Consider the following 16,734-nt stretch of genomic DNA (forward strand, 5'->3'; position numbering starts at 1 on the left):
GTTGAGGCAATGTGCTATCTCAGCTGGATAAACCGAATAAAATAGCTCAAAACTCGTGGTAAGAACAGATGCAATGATACTGTAGTGCCGCTATTGGCCACCAGATGTCGTTATTAAAAATATGAGCTTTGCAACTCTAAAGTTAAATAGATTTTTTTCTCACACAAAAATAAACGTAATTTTTATAAGTAATGTCAAATTTACTGATCATATAATTGTAAATGACTCATCTCTAATAAACATACGCATCTTGGTGTTAAGGTTTTGCCTAGTGTACCTAGCCAGCAAAATGTGTGGATAAGGAACAATGTGGTGAACGATCAAATAATGCCATTCATTACTCTCCTTGTCCTATTAACAAAAATTGCGTGTCACATACCCTCTTCAATATTTTATTTCCAAGCTTGCAAGCGTGTTGTAAATCATATGGCTGCAATGTGACGGGAACGCGCTAAATACGCGCTCGCATACAGTACGTGCTCGCTCTCGTGACAATTCCCCCTCCTTAATGAAAGCAGGGATTGGATTGCTAGGGAAGGGAAGGGGAGTTGAGTCAAGCATTGAAGTACTAGTGGCTACAAGCTAGCTAAGTGTCCTTTTAAAGCAGATATAAACGAATGTTGTGTTTAGATTCATTAAACTTGCACGCAAGTACCTTCACCGGTAATTTGCGGGACTCGGAGAAGCCCGGTTAAGTTTTATATCCTAAAACCAGGCAGTTCCCCGCACATCGAGCGGGAGGCTGGTCAAGTTAGCTGCTAACATTAGCTAGTAGTGTTAGCTACCTAGTAACTGTTAGTACGAGTAAAAACCAGGAGGAGACATAGAGGGGTGGTCCGCCAAGTAGTATGTTACCTTCAAAATCAAACTTCAACTAGCTGGTTTCGGAGGAAACTAAGCTTTGGGAAATCGAATCGGAGCCAGAAAGTATGATCTACTTAAGGAATCGCAAGTCAGCTGCGATATTGGTGTTGGTTGAGCCGAATCGCTTGTGTGGCAGTGGTTTAGTGTCCCGCGGACGGTCCTGTTCAGTGCCATGGAGACGTGAGGGCTTCTTTTTCCTCCTTTTGCTCCAAGCAGCCGTCTGCCTTGCGAATCCAAGCGTCCCCGGTATCAGCAGCAACGGACCCGGTGTCAACGTCTTTATGAGCGAACAGGAGGTGAAGAAGTTTTTGGGTAAGTCATTTTTGAGCTAGCTAACGCTGGGTACGTTTGTTTACTACGCGTTTAATTATCATGAAATTCATTTATTTTTAACAGGTGAGACTGAACTTGATAGGCTTGCTCACTATCCAGCTTACCAGCACAACAGAGTGCATACATCACGAAGAGTGCTGCAGTCTGATTTTTGAGAAATTTGTTTGGTTAGGGTTCATTGCTCACTATCAAGCTTACCAGCAAAACAAAATGCATATACCACGAAGAGTGCTGCAGTCTGGTTTTAAGAAATTTGTTTGGGCAGGGTTGTTATTTGTGTTTGAAGTGAGCGTGTTTAACGTTGCCCATGCAGCTTGCGTTCGTCACATTTGCAGAGTTGTAAACACTAGTTGCTAACACCAATAACTGAATGAAGACAACGTTGTCTTTCATAACCATCTCATCGTAAATTGGCTATTAGCCGTCTGTATTTCAGGTAGCAAATGATATGATTTTGTTATCGTTTTATATAAGTTTGAATAGCAGGACATTTCTAAACTGTCATGTTGACAACTCGCTTCTGATTATCCAGCAGGCTATGGCGTACTAAATTAAATGCGTGGTCACGAACTTCACGAGTCAAACTGTGCTAGGTGGTCTGGCAAGTCAAATTGGCAGTTTGCAGACGAACAGTATTACTTTTAAAGGGGTCAAATGAGTGAAGTGAAGGTTCCCTACTTGCAGTATTACCTGTTAATTGATTTCGACAAGATTGTCTGCCAAAGACTGCGCCGTGTAATTCGATAGAATCTCACTCAAACCAGATAAATATTTTGTGAAGGAAATTTACAGTATATTGGAGAACAGCGATCTGTATTTGAACAGGTGGGATGTTTTACATACAGATTCAATTTAACAGGTATAATCTAATCAACCCTGACTGCATTGGAGGTAAACCCAGAACACTTCTGAGACGCATCAAATGTGAAAATGAAATTTCTCTGAACAATTATTATAATTTTAGTGTGGCTTCATTTCGTACAGAACTATAATAGGAAGCATATGAATCGGGGAGAGGGACCGTTTTATGCCGGACGGGTAGAAAATATTGCACTGTAGAGTCCAGCCCGTAAATAAACATTTACACAGTGTACTGCCATGTTTCGGCAAAGGACCAGATTTGAGACGTAATATGGAACCGACTGAGTGGACAGTTTTGCCAGAATAGTAGGGGTCACCAAAAGACACAATGGGGTGTGCGAGATGCACTGCATGGTTTCAGGAGCACGCCGCAACGATTCAGGTTCCAAGGGTGGTGTGCCAGTGGCTTTTGAATTGCGCACAATTACAGGACAAATACGGAATTTAGAGAAAATGTCACAACTTTTGATTGGCGGTAAATTGGCGTGGGTTGCCTTCTATGTGTGGTTTGAATAGAGGCCTTATGGCGTTAAGGGCTCAGTATGCAAACAATGCTGGAAACCTAGAAGCCTGTGACCAAGCAGTCAAAAACACTTGTTTTGGTGTTGAATATCAGTCTTAAAGGTGAGCAAGCCTACTTAAAAAAGCCTAGCTTTGAAGGTATAGTTGGATTTGTGTACACTATCGGAAAAAGTGCTTAACTTTGAACAGCTGAGTGGCTGTTACTGAAGTGAATGAATATATGTATTTATTCTCACCTTATAAGGTTCCCTTATAAACTTGTCCTTAAGGTCTAGGTGGCCACTCTACCTCTTTTTCTAAATATAGACCTGGATGATGTCTTTGCTTGCTCAGTGGATATAGTATCTACCCAACGCACAGAAATTTTGTCGACTAAAGTCCCTTGTACCTTCTAAAATGCACATCATATTGCACCTGATGTACCCCTTGATCAAAGAATTTATCTTGTGTGTAGTCTAGTTTATGTGGTCTTCCCTTGGGGTTTTGTAGATGTAATCTACAATGAAGAAATGTGAAATATTGGAATTGGCTTTAACAAGTCAACTTTGAACAGTTTTTTGAAACGGTGTGGGAAAGAAATTACAATGTCAGGCAGTCTATCACACTTTCACACTCACGGACGCCCATGCGCTCACACACACACACACGCACACACACATGCACCCGCACACACACACGGGTGCACACAGAGGAGCTGCATCAGTGTGAGGGCTGTTCTTTCAGTGGTTTGGCGTTCTAGCAGAATGGCTGTGTCACAGTGTCTGGTCTGCAATAAAGCCACACGGGGAAAAGACTGCTTTGGTAGAGCTAAGAAAGTCTGTGACTGCGGAACATGAGCGACAGGCACACAGGCCAAGGAGAGCTTGTTTTGACACGAAAGAACATTCTAGTTCATACAAGGCCCTTTTCTCCTTTTCTATGCAGATGCACCTCTGCACTGCATTGGTGGCTGCATTGCTGTTGGTCTGGTCAGTTGCGAAAGCCATATCTGTGTCTTGTCATTCTCGCTAGTTGAGCCCAGGTCCTCCTGCCCTCTTATGAAGCGTAGACCTATTTAGCCTATATGAATCCCTCAGGCCACGCCCCTTTCATCAGGTGATGGTTCGTGGATGTGCCTGGGTTGTGAGACTGAGACAGAACATGGCTGGTTTGTTTGTTGAGGCCACAGCAGCCTCACATACACTAAATTCCTCTAGAGCATGTCACGTTATTGGGCTATTCAGCTGAGCTTTGTACGAGAATGTTATTTGAGCCGGGTATTCAAAATTTTCAGCACCACGGCTACTGATTACTGGAAGCTGTCGGCTGTCTGTCCTTGGCTTAATGCTCGGTCTAACATTTCATAATGCTACATGGTGCCAGAGACCATCTGTTTCAAGATGCTAGACTGCGCCGTGTATATGTAATTGATTTTTGTCAGGCTGCAAAGCAGATTTTGACCAGAGAAGATGCATTTCATCAAAGAGTAACTTTCAAAAGAAGGGTATGATTTATATGGTGATTACAGGTCAGGATCTGTGGTTGGATATAGTTTAACAGCCGGCCGTAAACATGAACTTAAACCGAGTGGTGGCAATTGCCACACAAGGCTTGTAATGCATGTGCCACATTCACATGATCCATGTACGTCAGAGGTCATTTATGGTGTTCACAATACCTGTAGAAGGCGAATGTGAACATTTGCATGTTTCGCGCAGATAAGAAGTTGTAGCGGATGTCTGAGAGATGAACTTCATCCTCTAGTCCTCATTAAATTTGATCTGCTGTGAAGCACAGCGTTTTCACCGTAGGCCTCTCTGTCCTTAAAGAAGAGCCCTCACCCGTGGCCAAGTGCCTGCTGCATGCTTGTATGTGCAGAGCCTGCATCTGATCAACACAGATTGATGACAGACCGACCCTCTTTGATTTCGTAATCCGATTACGAGGATCAAAACATTAGTTTACCAGAGAGCTCTGGAAACCTTCTTTTGTCAGTGTTCTCTGGAATGCTGTGCGTACATTTATTTGACGCTGTGGGGGAGTGTTTGGTCGGCTGGCTGGCCGGTTTCTTGCATTGCTTGGAGAAGGTCGTCCCGCTCTTATTTCAGTTCTGTGGGAGCGCAGACCTGCAGCTTGCTTAAAACCTTTGAAACAGAAGCTTCTCGGTGTCTACCTTAAGGGTAGTGCTTTCAACACTGCACTTTAGATTTTGCAGGTTCAAAAAAAAGCACTGTGCAGCACAGCTGTTGGCTGTGCGCAGGTCTGTCAGTTTGAGGAATTGGGTAGCAAAGGATATGAAGTAATAATAGGTTTGGGGAAGGCCTGGACCGGGTGGACTTGAGGACCAGCAATTCCACACTGTTAATGTCTTCTGTCTGTCGTCACTCACGAAAAACCTTTGACTTATTCCACCGATTCATTCATCGCATTACAGAAAGACGCTTTTAGGAACCACCTCGGGATCAGACCAAGTTAACTGGCATTGTTTCGCGAACCGTAAAGTTGACACCGAAGTGAAACTGAATTTATTGCTTCGCTCCCTGGGAGCGGGGCGTTTGAATGACCCGCAGCAATTCCAGAGGAGTCCCTTTTCAGTTCTTCACCGCCGTCTTTGTTCCTGGGGTTCGGTCGGCCCATGAGGAGACGTTCCGAGGACGAAGCGCGCGTCAGAAACGCCCACCAGAACGCGCCGCGGGAGAACGCGCAGCCGGTTTGGCACGCAGCGGTCGCCGGATTTCATTCCTGCGTAATTCGCGCCTTCGCAGTCCTTCGCCCTCCAGGCCTCGCGGCAGCCCGCGCTTCTGTCTGCTGGATTTTCCAGAGTGTGTATTTCAGCATTAATGTCAGGCCGGGGGGGGGCCTTCTTTTTGTCTGCTTCTCTTGGCGTGTTTTCGCCGCCCGCGGTTCCTTCTCACCAGAGCCTCTCGGTTTCATAGGGTTCTGTTTTTTGACAATGGTTGCTGCTCATCTTGGAGGCTATGGCACGCGGGGGTGTTGGAAGGGGGCCGAGGCCCATCGTGGGGCATGGGGGGGGGGGGGGCCTTCGAGGGGTGGGGGTGGTGGGCACCCGCGCATGGAACCCGCCACATCGGATATCCACGTCGGAGGCGTCTCGTTCCCCGCACGGAGCCACGCTCGAGGAGCGGCGGTCCGATTACCCAAAAACCGCGCCTTTGAGATCGTGCCTCGGGACGCCTCTCGTGGACTCAAGCCCCCCCTGGACTGTAGAGGGCAGCGGGGCGCGGACGGCGCCGTCTCAGTGGAAGCCGCGTTCTGTCGCGGCTCGGGGCCGCGTCGTGGCCCGTCTGTCGGCAGGGCAGGTGCCAGGTCCGTAAACGTAAACGCTCCGCGGTTTGGCGGCGAGCGCGCCGGGCCCCTGCCAACCCCCCCAGGGGTGAACGAGGCCTGAAGTGCACTCCGTCTTGTAAAGTTCTGGGAAAGTAGAATCTGGTTCACGCTGTATTCATTTGCAGGGAAAGTGAAGGGTCCTGTGGATTTAAAGGGGAGTAATTACGGTCTGCTTTCAGCCCGAAAGCTGTGAAAACCATGCTTTTTTTTTAAAGGTGGGGGTATGAGAGCGATATTGATGTCTTTTTTTTTGCCTGAATCTCCAGCTATAGTTCATTGAAGTCAAAAGAATTCCAAATCTGTGGGATCACCCTTGATGTTGGACTGGGAGATGATAGTCTTGCAGAATCTTTTCTGTGGATAGGCTGGGGGATGATACATGATTCTCTATGTCTCTCTCTGGTTTTCCCCTCTCTCATGTTATCCCTCTCTCAGGTTATCTCTCCTGCCCACATAGAGGCACTCCCCTTGCCTAAGCAGCTTTACCATGAAGTGTGTGAGACTCAAATCCGGAGAGATCTCGGAGGCGCAGTTCTAGCCACGTAGACTCATATCACGGCCTCCCGTCTGTCTAAGGATACCCTGAAGGCACAGAGAAACCCAAAGACTATTCAAATTTTTTGCAGAGACCTCAGGGGTCTCCCGGTGACCAGCCTGAACCGAGTAGTCCTTTCCACGGACTCCTTGACCGTTTTCCGGCCTTGGGCCCCTCTCCCGGTCCCTGGCACGCGAGCGAACGGAACCCACCTAGTCACCCATTGGCCTCCGTGGCCGAAATGGGCCGGACTGGGCCGGCGTGACTCCGCCCAGCCGATGTCGGCCCCGGAGACGTCGGTGATGGGCGCTCCTCGGGCAGCTGGGCTGAGAGCCCATTGCGTAAGGCTCTCCCCACACGTCTCTCTCTCTCTCTCCCTGCCGGTTCCTCCACACGTCTCTCTCTCTCTCCCTGCCGGTTCCTCCCCACGTCTCTCCTGGGCTTTCTAGACACCGTAATTCTTTCTGCAGATCCTAACCTGTCATGGTTTCTGCAGGGATTTTTTTTCCCTTTCCTTTCTAAACGTCTTCCCCATCATGGCAGAAGTCTTAATCCTGTTTTCTCCCCCCCCATTACCATTTTCTTTTTTTTTCTTTGAAAGCCAGTGCTGATTTATGTTAAGGGGTCTCTCTTTGCTGGGTTTCCCCTTAAGGAGCACCATGCAGCTGCCTGACGGGAGGTCCGGAGCAAAGCCCGCATTTATATCCGCGTCGCGATTGGCCGGCTCGGACAGCCGCATGCTTGCTCCGTTTGGCGCGGAGTTAAACGCACCCCCGCGCTCAAAAGCACACGCTGCACTCTTCATGCGGTGTCCTAAAATCGCTCGGTATTCACTGCGCTCAAGTTTTTCTTTTTTCCAGAAAACGTGTGACGGTAATTGAGGACGGCTTCTCCGATTTGAAGGAAAACAGAAGTGAGATTGAGCCCGTTTTCTCGCATTGCCCACCCAATATTTTCTAAGGAAGGTAATGCCCTGCAAGCGAAAAAAAAACAATTAGGGTTCTCGCATATGTTTTTTATTTAGGACTTAACATTTGCCCTTTTCGCATGCCTCAAAAGCACGAGCGCGATAAATCCCCAGAGCGGCGAACAGGCAGGTATTTGAAGCTGACGTCACCCCACGGTAAGAAGCCTTGGCGATGTCGTCCGTGGGTGGGTGGGTGGGCGGGTGCACGGTAAGGTTAACAAACGGGGCGTTTCCACCTCGACGTGCCCAGAGTAAGCGAGCATCACCGCGGGCCACCGACACGTGGAGAGCCCAGCGTTGCGCACAGAGTGAAGGAGCCATTTTTAGGAGCCAGTTTTGTTTAAAAAAAGGAGGTGTGTGTGGGGGGAGGGGGGGGGGAGTCCTCACGGGGCAGATTTCACCTGCCAGTCAGTGCCTCCGGAGACCGCCACGTGCCGTCTGCCTCGTCCCCCGAGCCGGGAGGACGCTCGCAGATGTGGAATTAAATGATGACGGCTCTGTCTCCGGCTCTGATTTACCGGGGCCGGCCTGTCACCTGAGGAGCATTTCACCAGTAAAATGTGAATAGACTGCTAGTAAAAACTATGAGCCAGACACTGACTCTCTGTTAGTCTGTTGGCAGGTTCTTCACTGGAACAGACTCTGGCTCGCCTGAAATCGGGTGGGGGGTGGGGGGGGGGGGAGAGAGCCTGAGAATGTGTAATGTACCTTCCCACAAGTCAGTTTGTTCATTCTTAAAGAGTGAGAAAAATGCACAGTTGAATGCAAGGTTAGCAGTTCAAGGTGTAGCAACTGTGTTGAAGAATGTTTGGTGAAGGATATAAGTATAGGTGGTTTCAATTAAACCGTTGTCGATGTCCGGGAAATGACTTTTCTTTGTGTACACGGGTCCTCATAAGGTTATTTATGTGTGCAGGTCCTCGTATTGCAGTTGAGCAGCATGTGGTTTAATGGTTGAATGTTCTGGGCTCTAGTCCTGGATTGGAGCACAGCTGTTTCATTTTTCTTTGTGTGGTTTCCTTACCCCACTTGCTCCAGAAATCACACAGCTGTATAGATCACCTGTTCAGAATACGGGGTGCATAGAACCACGGTGTAGATGAAGTGTGGTCCGAGGCAGCAATTTTGTTTTTTTTACAAACGCTTGTCGAAAAAGACGAGCAGACAGCCTGCCCTCCCTTTTTGTTGCTTTATTCAGACAGGTAGAAAGCAGAGAGGGGAAAAAGATAGGTAAGGGGTCACGGCTGAGAAGGTGCCACGGCGGGGGACGGACCCCTGTCCGTGTGAGGGGCTCGAGGAATACGCCCTACACTGTGCCACACGCCTCACCACCAAGCAACATTTTGAGGTGCGAGAGGTAGGCCTATATTATGCATGTACACAATACAACTTGTACCAGAATCAAAGGAATTACTGTGGAACCATTGGCAGGGGGTAAGCTCCTCCCGCTTCATCCTGAGATTAAGGGTTTTGCCAACCCACAGTTGTTTAGAACCACAAGCAAATAAAGGGATTTGGCAAGAAAATAGGGTTTTTTCCGTAGGGTTTATCGAATTTGAGTCTGCAGGTTCAATTTAGAGATTGTGTGAGGAATGGTATGAGGAACCATTCAATAGAGGAGGTGTACGCAGGAAGTGCGCAGGGCAGGCCGGCGGCTTTGTTGCTTGTGGAGTCCAACGGTAGTGGCAGATAATCCTCCAACCCGCCCCCCCGCCCCACCCCCGCCAGGGTCGGCAGTTCTTCCTGGTCAGGCCCCCCGTCCGCTGTGGCTAATGACTGTAAATCCAGTTAATCAAGAATGCTCGTCTGGCTCCACTCTCCAGTTTCTCAGTGATGTTTAATCTTTCTGATTCTCCAAGGCTGTTTTTACTCTTGGAGGGGGAAAACCCCGTGCCTTTACACTTATCCCACAGGTCTCTGCATGCGTTTTCATCCACTGCACTACTTTATTTGAAGTTGTAACCTTGAAAAATAAGCAAGTGTGTCCACACGGCTTATAAACCGGTGGGTAATTATAATCTTAGCTGTCTCCCTAGAGCAGTAGAATCTTTGCACAGGCCTTGTGGGTGTCTGTTACATCCCCTTACGGGAATGATGCGTGATGAGTGTTCTGGTGTAAAATGGTGAATGTGCATCATCCAGGTGGGTGGTGCACATTGGTGGTGGATGATTTGAGTTCCCCCTTGCAGTGTGAAGTGCTTTGGGATCTAGTGAAGTGCTGTATACTTGCAATGCATTGTTATTAAGACTCGGCTTGACGCACTGCTGTACACTAGAGACCGTCGGTAAATGACAAGCTGAAACCAGGGCTCTTATGCTCCCACTGGAAAAGTAACAGGGTTCCCACTCGTCCTGGAAAACCTGGAAATTTATCGACTAGTTTTCCAGTCATGGAAAACACCTGGAATATGAGAAAATTTACCAAATGTCCTGGAAATATTTGTGAGCTCCTGGAAAATTGTAGGCTAGGCTATAAGTCAAGCTATTAAACAGCATATTTAGAGCTGAGATTGCATATTTTTCTGTATTTTTCTCAGCTTTTCTCATTTTTATTAGCTGCTGAGGTTACATTGCAGCACAAAGTTTTGGATGGTTATGGTTATGGTTATGGTACTTGCACATTGCCCCCCCCCCACACCCCACCCCCCCGGTCCGCCACCGGCTTTGGGCTACCATTGTCCATGTTTCATGTCTGTCTAAGTCTAAGTCCTGGATCTTGTCCTTGAAAAGTCTCCTGAAAAATGATTTCCTAAAATGAGTGGGAACCCAGACTAATTTAGGAGCGCGTCTAGTAATTGGGATGCATTGGTGTGCACCTACATTTTTCAATTTAGGAGCATGTGCTCCTTGAAAGAAATGTTTGTGTAGAACCCTGCTAGATGGACTGAACGACCTGTTCTCGTCACTGCTTTTAATGCTCATGTGACTAATAATGTGAGAGTGTGTGAATAAAGGGATGGTCCCGCGTGCTTGTGTCTGAGGCGGTGCATTATCCGGTGACCCTGACACACACACACACACACACACACACACACACACTCTCTCAGTTTCTCTCACACACACACACGTTCTTTCTCTCACACACACACTCTTTCTCTCTCTCCCACACACACACACACACACGCACAAGGTCTCTTTGTACAGTGGCAGGGGAGAAGTGGGTGGAGAGGGCACCCAGACGGAAAGAGGATCTCAGGGCCTCTGTTTGTGTGCTCTCCCGACCGCCCCGCCCCAGGGGGCTGGAGTTGGGGGCCCGTGTTTGTCTTGGGCAGCACCCCCCCCCCCCCCCCACCCCCACCCCAGCCTGAGCAGCCTCTTATCTTCACACGCGGCCAAGCGGAGCCAGGACCGCTGCCCGGGCGTCAGTCACAGGAGACACCCCGCATCGCACCGGCCCCTCCTTAAGTTCAGGGCTTTTTATCAGGCCGGTTCTCACGAGGTCAGGCGTGACATTCTCCAGCGCTCCGAGGGAAGCTTTGCTGCCAGACTGGCTATTAATTATTAGCGGGAGAAGTGGAATAGATGAGAATCTTTTTACACTTTTAAATTGCGTTCGACTGCTGCTCCGTGTGTTTGTTCAACGGGCAGCGCTGACCCGTCTATTAGCGTTTGGCCCTTCGGAAAACAAGCTCACTCCCCCCCCCGTCTCCCGCCGCATAACAGACCTTCGGTCAGTCCTCCCGCCCATTCCCTCTCGTGTGAGTTCCACTCACAACCCAAAATGAAAACAAAACAGCCCGATATTAAAACTGACGTGACTCTTTAAAAACAAAAAAAGAAAAACCCAATCTGGCGGTAATGAATTGGGGCTGTGTGGGAAAATACAGAAAGTGGACGGCCTTCTGAAATGAGGTGATACATTGACAAATAGCTGAAGGGAACTGAAATGCAGGCATTTAGTGTGGGAGAGAGAGCCTCGGCTCCTTGTTGGAAGCTAGCAGCCCTGGAGATTTCCACCTCTGGATGACGCACAAGGCTGACAGGAGAGGCGGCAGGGCTGATGAAGAGCGCCTGTCTGATGGTCTGCTCGTCCCTCGCGCCTCCCGAGCTCTTTGGGCGTTCACCTGCACCCCGCCTTTCTCGACCTTGAGCCTCGCCAGCGACCTTGAGCCTGACCACAGCACCCTTTCCACGTGCCCACTGGCGACCCCCCTCGCGCTCGCTGCTGAAAGGTGTCCGGGATGCGGAGAAGTTTCGGGGAGTCGAAGCTGAGGCGTCTTGTCGGCGGATGTCGTGGGACAGTGGCAGGAGGTCGGCAGTGAGGGGTCTTGTCATCAGAAAAGCTGTTTTTAACTCTCTCCCTGGGAGGTTCGCTCCTCCTTCGAGGTGGGGGCAGCCCCTGACCCCAGTTTCGCGCCCCTGCCTCTTAAGTGGAACGTCCTTCCAGAGGAGAAACGGACCCCGTGAATAAAGTGCACACTTTCCTATTTTCAGTGAATCTGGAGGGAGGTCTGTGCCTAGTTCAGGCTGATTTGCAAGGGCACAAGCCCAGACAACTTTAACACCGGACTCCTGAGCCCCGGCCAACGCCAGGTTAAAAGCACTTTTACGAACCAAGGGAACGGTTGTCTTTCGTGGACTGTGAGACTCAAAATCGTAATCTCCATGTCACAGTTAAAAGGGAAACCCCTGCCAAAGCAAGTCCGTCCCTCTTTCAAATAAAGGCAGATTACAGTTTTGTGAGATTGATTTTCCTGCAGTCTGATTCGTTCCGGAGTGAGTTAACTTGCATCGGCACCTCTAGTTGGAGCCCCATGTACACGGTAATGGTTTGTCAGAAGAGATAACTTACCATTAGTTTATTAGCCAATCACCTATCTAGAATGTGGGTGGACATAACTGACATGGTCAGTCTGATGAGTGAGGCTAGATAACGTGATTGGGGAAGAGGGCTCTTGGCAGCACCGCCCGCAGCTCATTCGAGTTAACAGTAAAACGACTGACGCGCTGGCAAGTTTTGAACTTTTTAAACACTGCTGTCGATCCTCCAGATGCTAACGCTCGGAGCGGCGGGATAGAGGAGTGTTTTATTCATCATCGCGGAGTTGCCGGAGGCCGCGCCGGAACGCGGCGGCCAGAATCCTCTCCGCATGGTTGCCCGTTGCTGTCGTCCGAAGCGGAGAGAGGACCCCTACAGGGCTCTGCTGTGTTCCCATTTTCGGAGCGTTTGCTCCTGAAAGTTGATTTGTGCTCACTGGAAGCATAATTTATGAGCACGTCTTTTATGCATTAGTATGCTCCTAAATTTTTAAGCTTAGGAGCACACATGCCTCTTGGGGGGAGAATGTTAGCGTACATCCCTGTGCTATCAGCTGTAAGTCCATGGGAGTGAGCTAAGGACGTGACCTGCTTTTATTGATGGCTTGTGTTGACCCCGCAGGCCTCAACATTAGCGTCCGCATGACTCAGCATGCTGAAATACACTCCGCTCGAAAGTGTTACCCTTCAGCCACAAATACAGGGGAGCACTGCTTATACCCTGGAGCTCCCTCCCCCCCCCCCCCCCCCCACAAGGCAGCAGAGGCACGCGTCAGGAATTTTAGTGCGCTGGCCAGAGAGGCTCCCATGTAAACCCTGGATGAGAGGCTAGGGAGAGATATGGGTGAACGTCTCCTAGAATTGAGCTTTGACTCGCTGGGAAAGTTCCCGGAGGTCAGGCCGAGAGTTCCCGGACGCACATTCCCGGGATTGAGCCAGCCGAAAAGGCTGCCTTCCCCACAGTCGAAATGGAAAGAAAACAAAATGAGCAAAAATCACGAAATCCCAATGAGGAGTGGGGGGGAGGGGTAAACGCCTGGAAATGGATTTTCTTTTTCTCCTGTGAATCCATTCGCGTAGGTCATTAACCGCCATTGCCAAAGAGGGCTGGGAGGACAAGGCTTCCCTGCAGATGGTGGCCTTCCCTTTGACAGCTGCAGTGAGAGGGAGCGCTCAGAGGCTGTGCCCACTGCCAAGGCACAGAGAATGCAAGACCAGGAGAAGAGTCTGATTGGTTAAAGGCAGTGGTCACTTGGCAACCAGCAGTGAAGCACGATAGCCCAGTCCGGGGGTTCTCCCGCCACACTTTTGATTGCTTTACCAAAGTAACCCCCCCCCCGCCCCCCCAGGGGATTGGGGAGAAGATTCTCCAAACCCTCCAACATGACCCTGAGTGTGTGTTGGGGCATTCGTGTTTGTCCATGTGTCCAAGTGTGCGCGTACACGCATCTGCGATTGCTTTCGCACATGCGGCCTGCATTTCAGCTTATAAATCCGCTGCTGTGAAATGGCCCTTCAGTGCCCTCTCGCCCCCTAGCCCGTGCGGAGCTACTGACGGTTCCTGTCCCCTGCCCCCGGAGCCAGCATGGGGTAGAGTGGTCCTGCAAGTCGGACGTCCTCTAGGAAGAGACAGGAAGCTGTGTGATTGGCAGGTCCGAAGGGGGGTGGGAGAGGGGGCTACCATCTGACACCGGAGGCCGGAGCCTTCGGCTTCTGCAGACGGGGGGGGGGCATAGCCCAGGGAACCCGGGGAGGAGAACCACGGGGCAGCTCCCTCCCTTAGGCGGCCTATGGCTCAGACTTTGCGCGTCCCACCAGATGTCTGCCTGTGTGCAATCTGCTAGAGGAGGGAGGAAAAAAAGGGGAAGACCGTTGTGGAAAAGTCATTTCTCCTCTAAAGCAGCCCTTCATGTGACTTTGTAAGTGCTGCTCCCGATGAGGAGTGTGTTCCATAATGACCGGCCTGTTTCAGCGTGATGCTCCGCGGAAGATCCATCAGTGGCCAGGGAGGTCACGGAGCACCGTAAAAACAAGCTGTTTGCTCCAGAGAAATTTGTCACGGTGGAAACGGAGCGCAAGGCGGCCCCCATTCCTCCTCCCTGCCAGGCATTCACGCATCATACTTCTCTCCGCGCTGCTTGGCACCATAAATGCTGCATTCTGTGACGGAGTGAAACTGAACCTACAAGCACAAACGATTAGGCAAACCAAAGCATTTTAACCATTTAAGGGGTGAGATCACAAATACGGTTTGAGTGTGAACTGAACATTCTAATAATGATGAAATGATCACTACTGGTAATTGGAAGAAATGGAGTTCTAGAACACTTCTAGACTTTAAAAAAAACAAAAAAAAAAAACATTGAGATAAACCTACTCTTTAAAGGGTTAAGGATCTGTTTCACTCTCCAAATCCAGACCTGCAGATGTAGGTAACACTAGGTTGTGTGTATATTCTCTGCCTTGGACACAATGTGTTGTTGAGGCCTCCCTTAGATGGAACGGGTTTGTCAAGGTAGTCCTCTTAGTCTCTGCTGGGATACCCCACACCGACTGGTTCCAGGGGGGGAGTCAGGCCCCCAAGCTGTGAAGTCTGCCCCTTCCAGGTTGGGGGGGGGGGGGCGGTGGGTGTTCGGTGCAGAAATAAGCATTTCCCAGATGAGGCCTGCAGTTTCTGGAACTCCTTGGGGATTTCTGGGGCTGCTGGTTGCGTGGTATTCAGCTGCCCTGTGCAGCCTGGCCTCAGCCCACACTTTTGGACCCAGAGGAAGACTGAGATGAGATTGAGCAGGAACATTTTCAGCTTCTAATGCACTACCATGACTACAGCAGGTTAATACAGTAATGGAGCAAATGGGTCTTTTAAGAGCGCATAAAAGAAAATGTGGCCGTTTATCACATAATTTAATGTAGTGCGGCTCGCCATATGCACAGTTTAATAGCGGGGCACTGATTCAAGTCTTCATGGCTGTTCCAAACTCGTTCTGTTATTTATTTGTACATTCAGTTTCCAATAATATTGGAGAACGGCGTCAGCGAATCACTGTAAATTGTCTGATTTCATTGTTCCTGAAACAGCTCGTATACTGAATGCTGAAATCCCACGGATTAAATTTCCTTTTACATTACAAACAAAAGCTAATTATATATGATGCCGTCGCTGCCAGCCTACCTCAAAAGCGTGCTTTGAGTTGAAAAACCTCTCAAAAAGAGCTGGAAGGAGAACGGGACTCTTGAATAGGAGCCCATCAACAATGGAGGGATAATTATTAGTGCAAATCACCTCTCCCTGGCGAAACCCGCTCGGCATTGAGTGATAGGGCTGCTGCCACTCAAAGGGGCATTGTGCGGCTCGAAGGGACGCCTCTTTCTCCCGCGTCCTTTGTCTCAGCCTCGGCGCGTTAGCTCAAAGTTCGTTCGACCAAGACCTTCCTCCCTTCAGTGGCTCCCTTTATTTTTTTTCTTCTTCTTCCTGGAAGCATCTCCCATTCTTTCTTTCTCCCTTTTTTTTTTTCCATTCGCCCAGATTCCCATAGCCGCGGTTCGGTCCGCTTCGAATGGCTCGTTGGCCGTTCTTGCCGAGGGGCGAAGGATTCGCCTGCCTGGGGAGGGGGCGAAGCGGCGATCCGCCTCGTTGTCTCCTTTGATTGTCACTCAACGGCCCACCTGTTTCGGCTGATGTGGCACACGAGCGGTGGCCTAAAACAGAACTGCGGCTGCGGTTTTTTGAATAATTGCAGTTGGTGTAGTTTCCAAAACAAGTGGGAAGCCACAGCAGCAGCAGCTTAGCAGCATGTGTGAAGAGCTGTTGAGGGGTAAAAGTAGTAAAATTATGAATGACTCACTACAAAGTGAATTTGATCTTTTACCATCAGGGAGACATTATATGCTTCAAAGGGCAAACAAGAATATTTTTTTTCCCCCCAAAGAAGTCTTTTGTCCCAAACGCTATTAGGATCCTAAATGAGTAGTGTCCCTCTGTGTTTTTTCTGCTGCTCTGGCACAGTTTTTAGGTCCGTATCCAAGTAGCTGTGTTCTTTTTATTATTATTATTTTTAAAGTACATATTTCCTGTATTCTGTATTTTGTACTTTTATGGTGAAGCAAAAATAAAAAAATTTTTATTTTAAATTTGTGGACAATAAAGTTTTGTATTCAAATTTGTATTGGATTTTTTATAAACTGCTAAATTTCACATTTGGCGACATAGGCGCAGAGGTCTGCTGTCTGCTTAATTTACGGCGCACGGTTTGAGCGCGTAGCCTGCATTCGGTCGCGGTCAGTAGCGCGCGGCTCAGCGGGATACGCTGCGGGGAGGAACCTGTCGACCCACTCCGTGTGCGGACCGGCTGCAGGGCCGTGAAAGCGCGAGCCGGACCACGGAAGAGAATGGTGCAGTGTGCGGGGACTAAACGGGGCGCTTATTCTCCTGGAGGTGAAGCCCTTTGGAAACGGCCGAAGGGAAATTGCAGCGTTCCTGTTTGTCGCTAAGTAAACCGAGCGCTGTGTTTATGGACGTCACCGATGGGAGGCCGGCAGTGAGTCGTTTTGAAATGTTACCCTGCTC

The 16,734-nt window shown here is 49.3% G+C and overlaps 1 protein-coding gene across 2 annotated transcripts in view; it reads left to right on the forward strand.

Moving 5' to 3' along the window:
• The first annotated feature begins 504 nt into the window (after positions 1 to 504).
• Positions 505 to 16,734, forward strand: part of ryk (receptor like tyrosine kinase) — a 57,257-nt gene continuing 41,027 nt past the window's right edge. For both annotated transcript variants that reach the window (XM_035413505.1, XM_035413506.1), the window contains exon 1: positions 505 to 1,176. In XM_035413505.1, the coding sequence (XP_035269396.1) occupies positions 930 to 1,176 (247 nt within the window). In that variant the 5' untranslated portion in view covers positions 505 to 929. The remainder of the gene's footprint in view (positions 1,177 to 16,734) is intronic.

Source organism: Anguilla anguilla, chromosome 4, assembly GCF_013347855.1.
Source record: "Anguilla anguilla isolate fAngAng1 chromosome 4, fAngAng1.pri, whole genome shotgun sequence".
Lineage (NCBI taxonomy): Eukaryota > Metazoa > Chordata > Actinopteri > Anguilliformes > Anguillidae > Anguilla > Anguilla anguilla.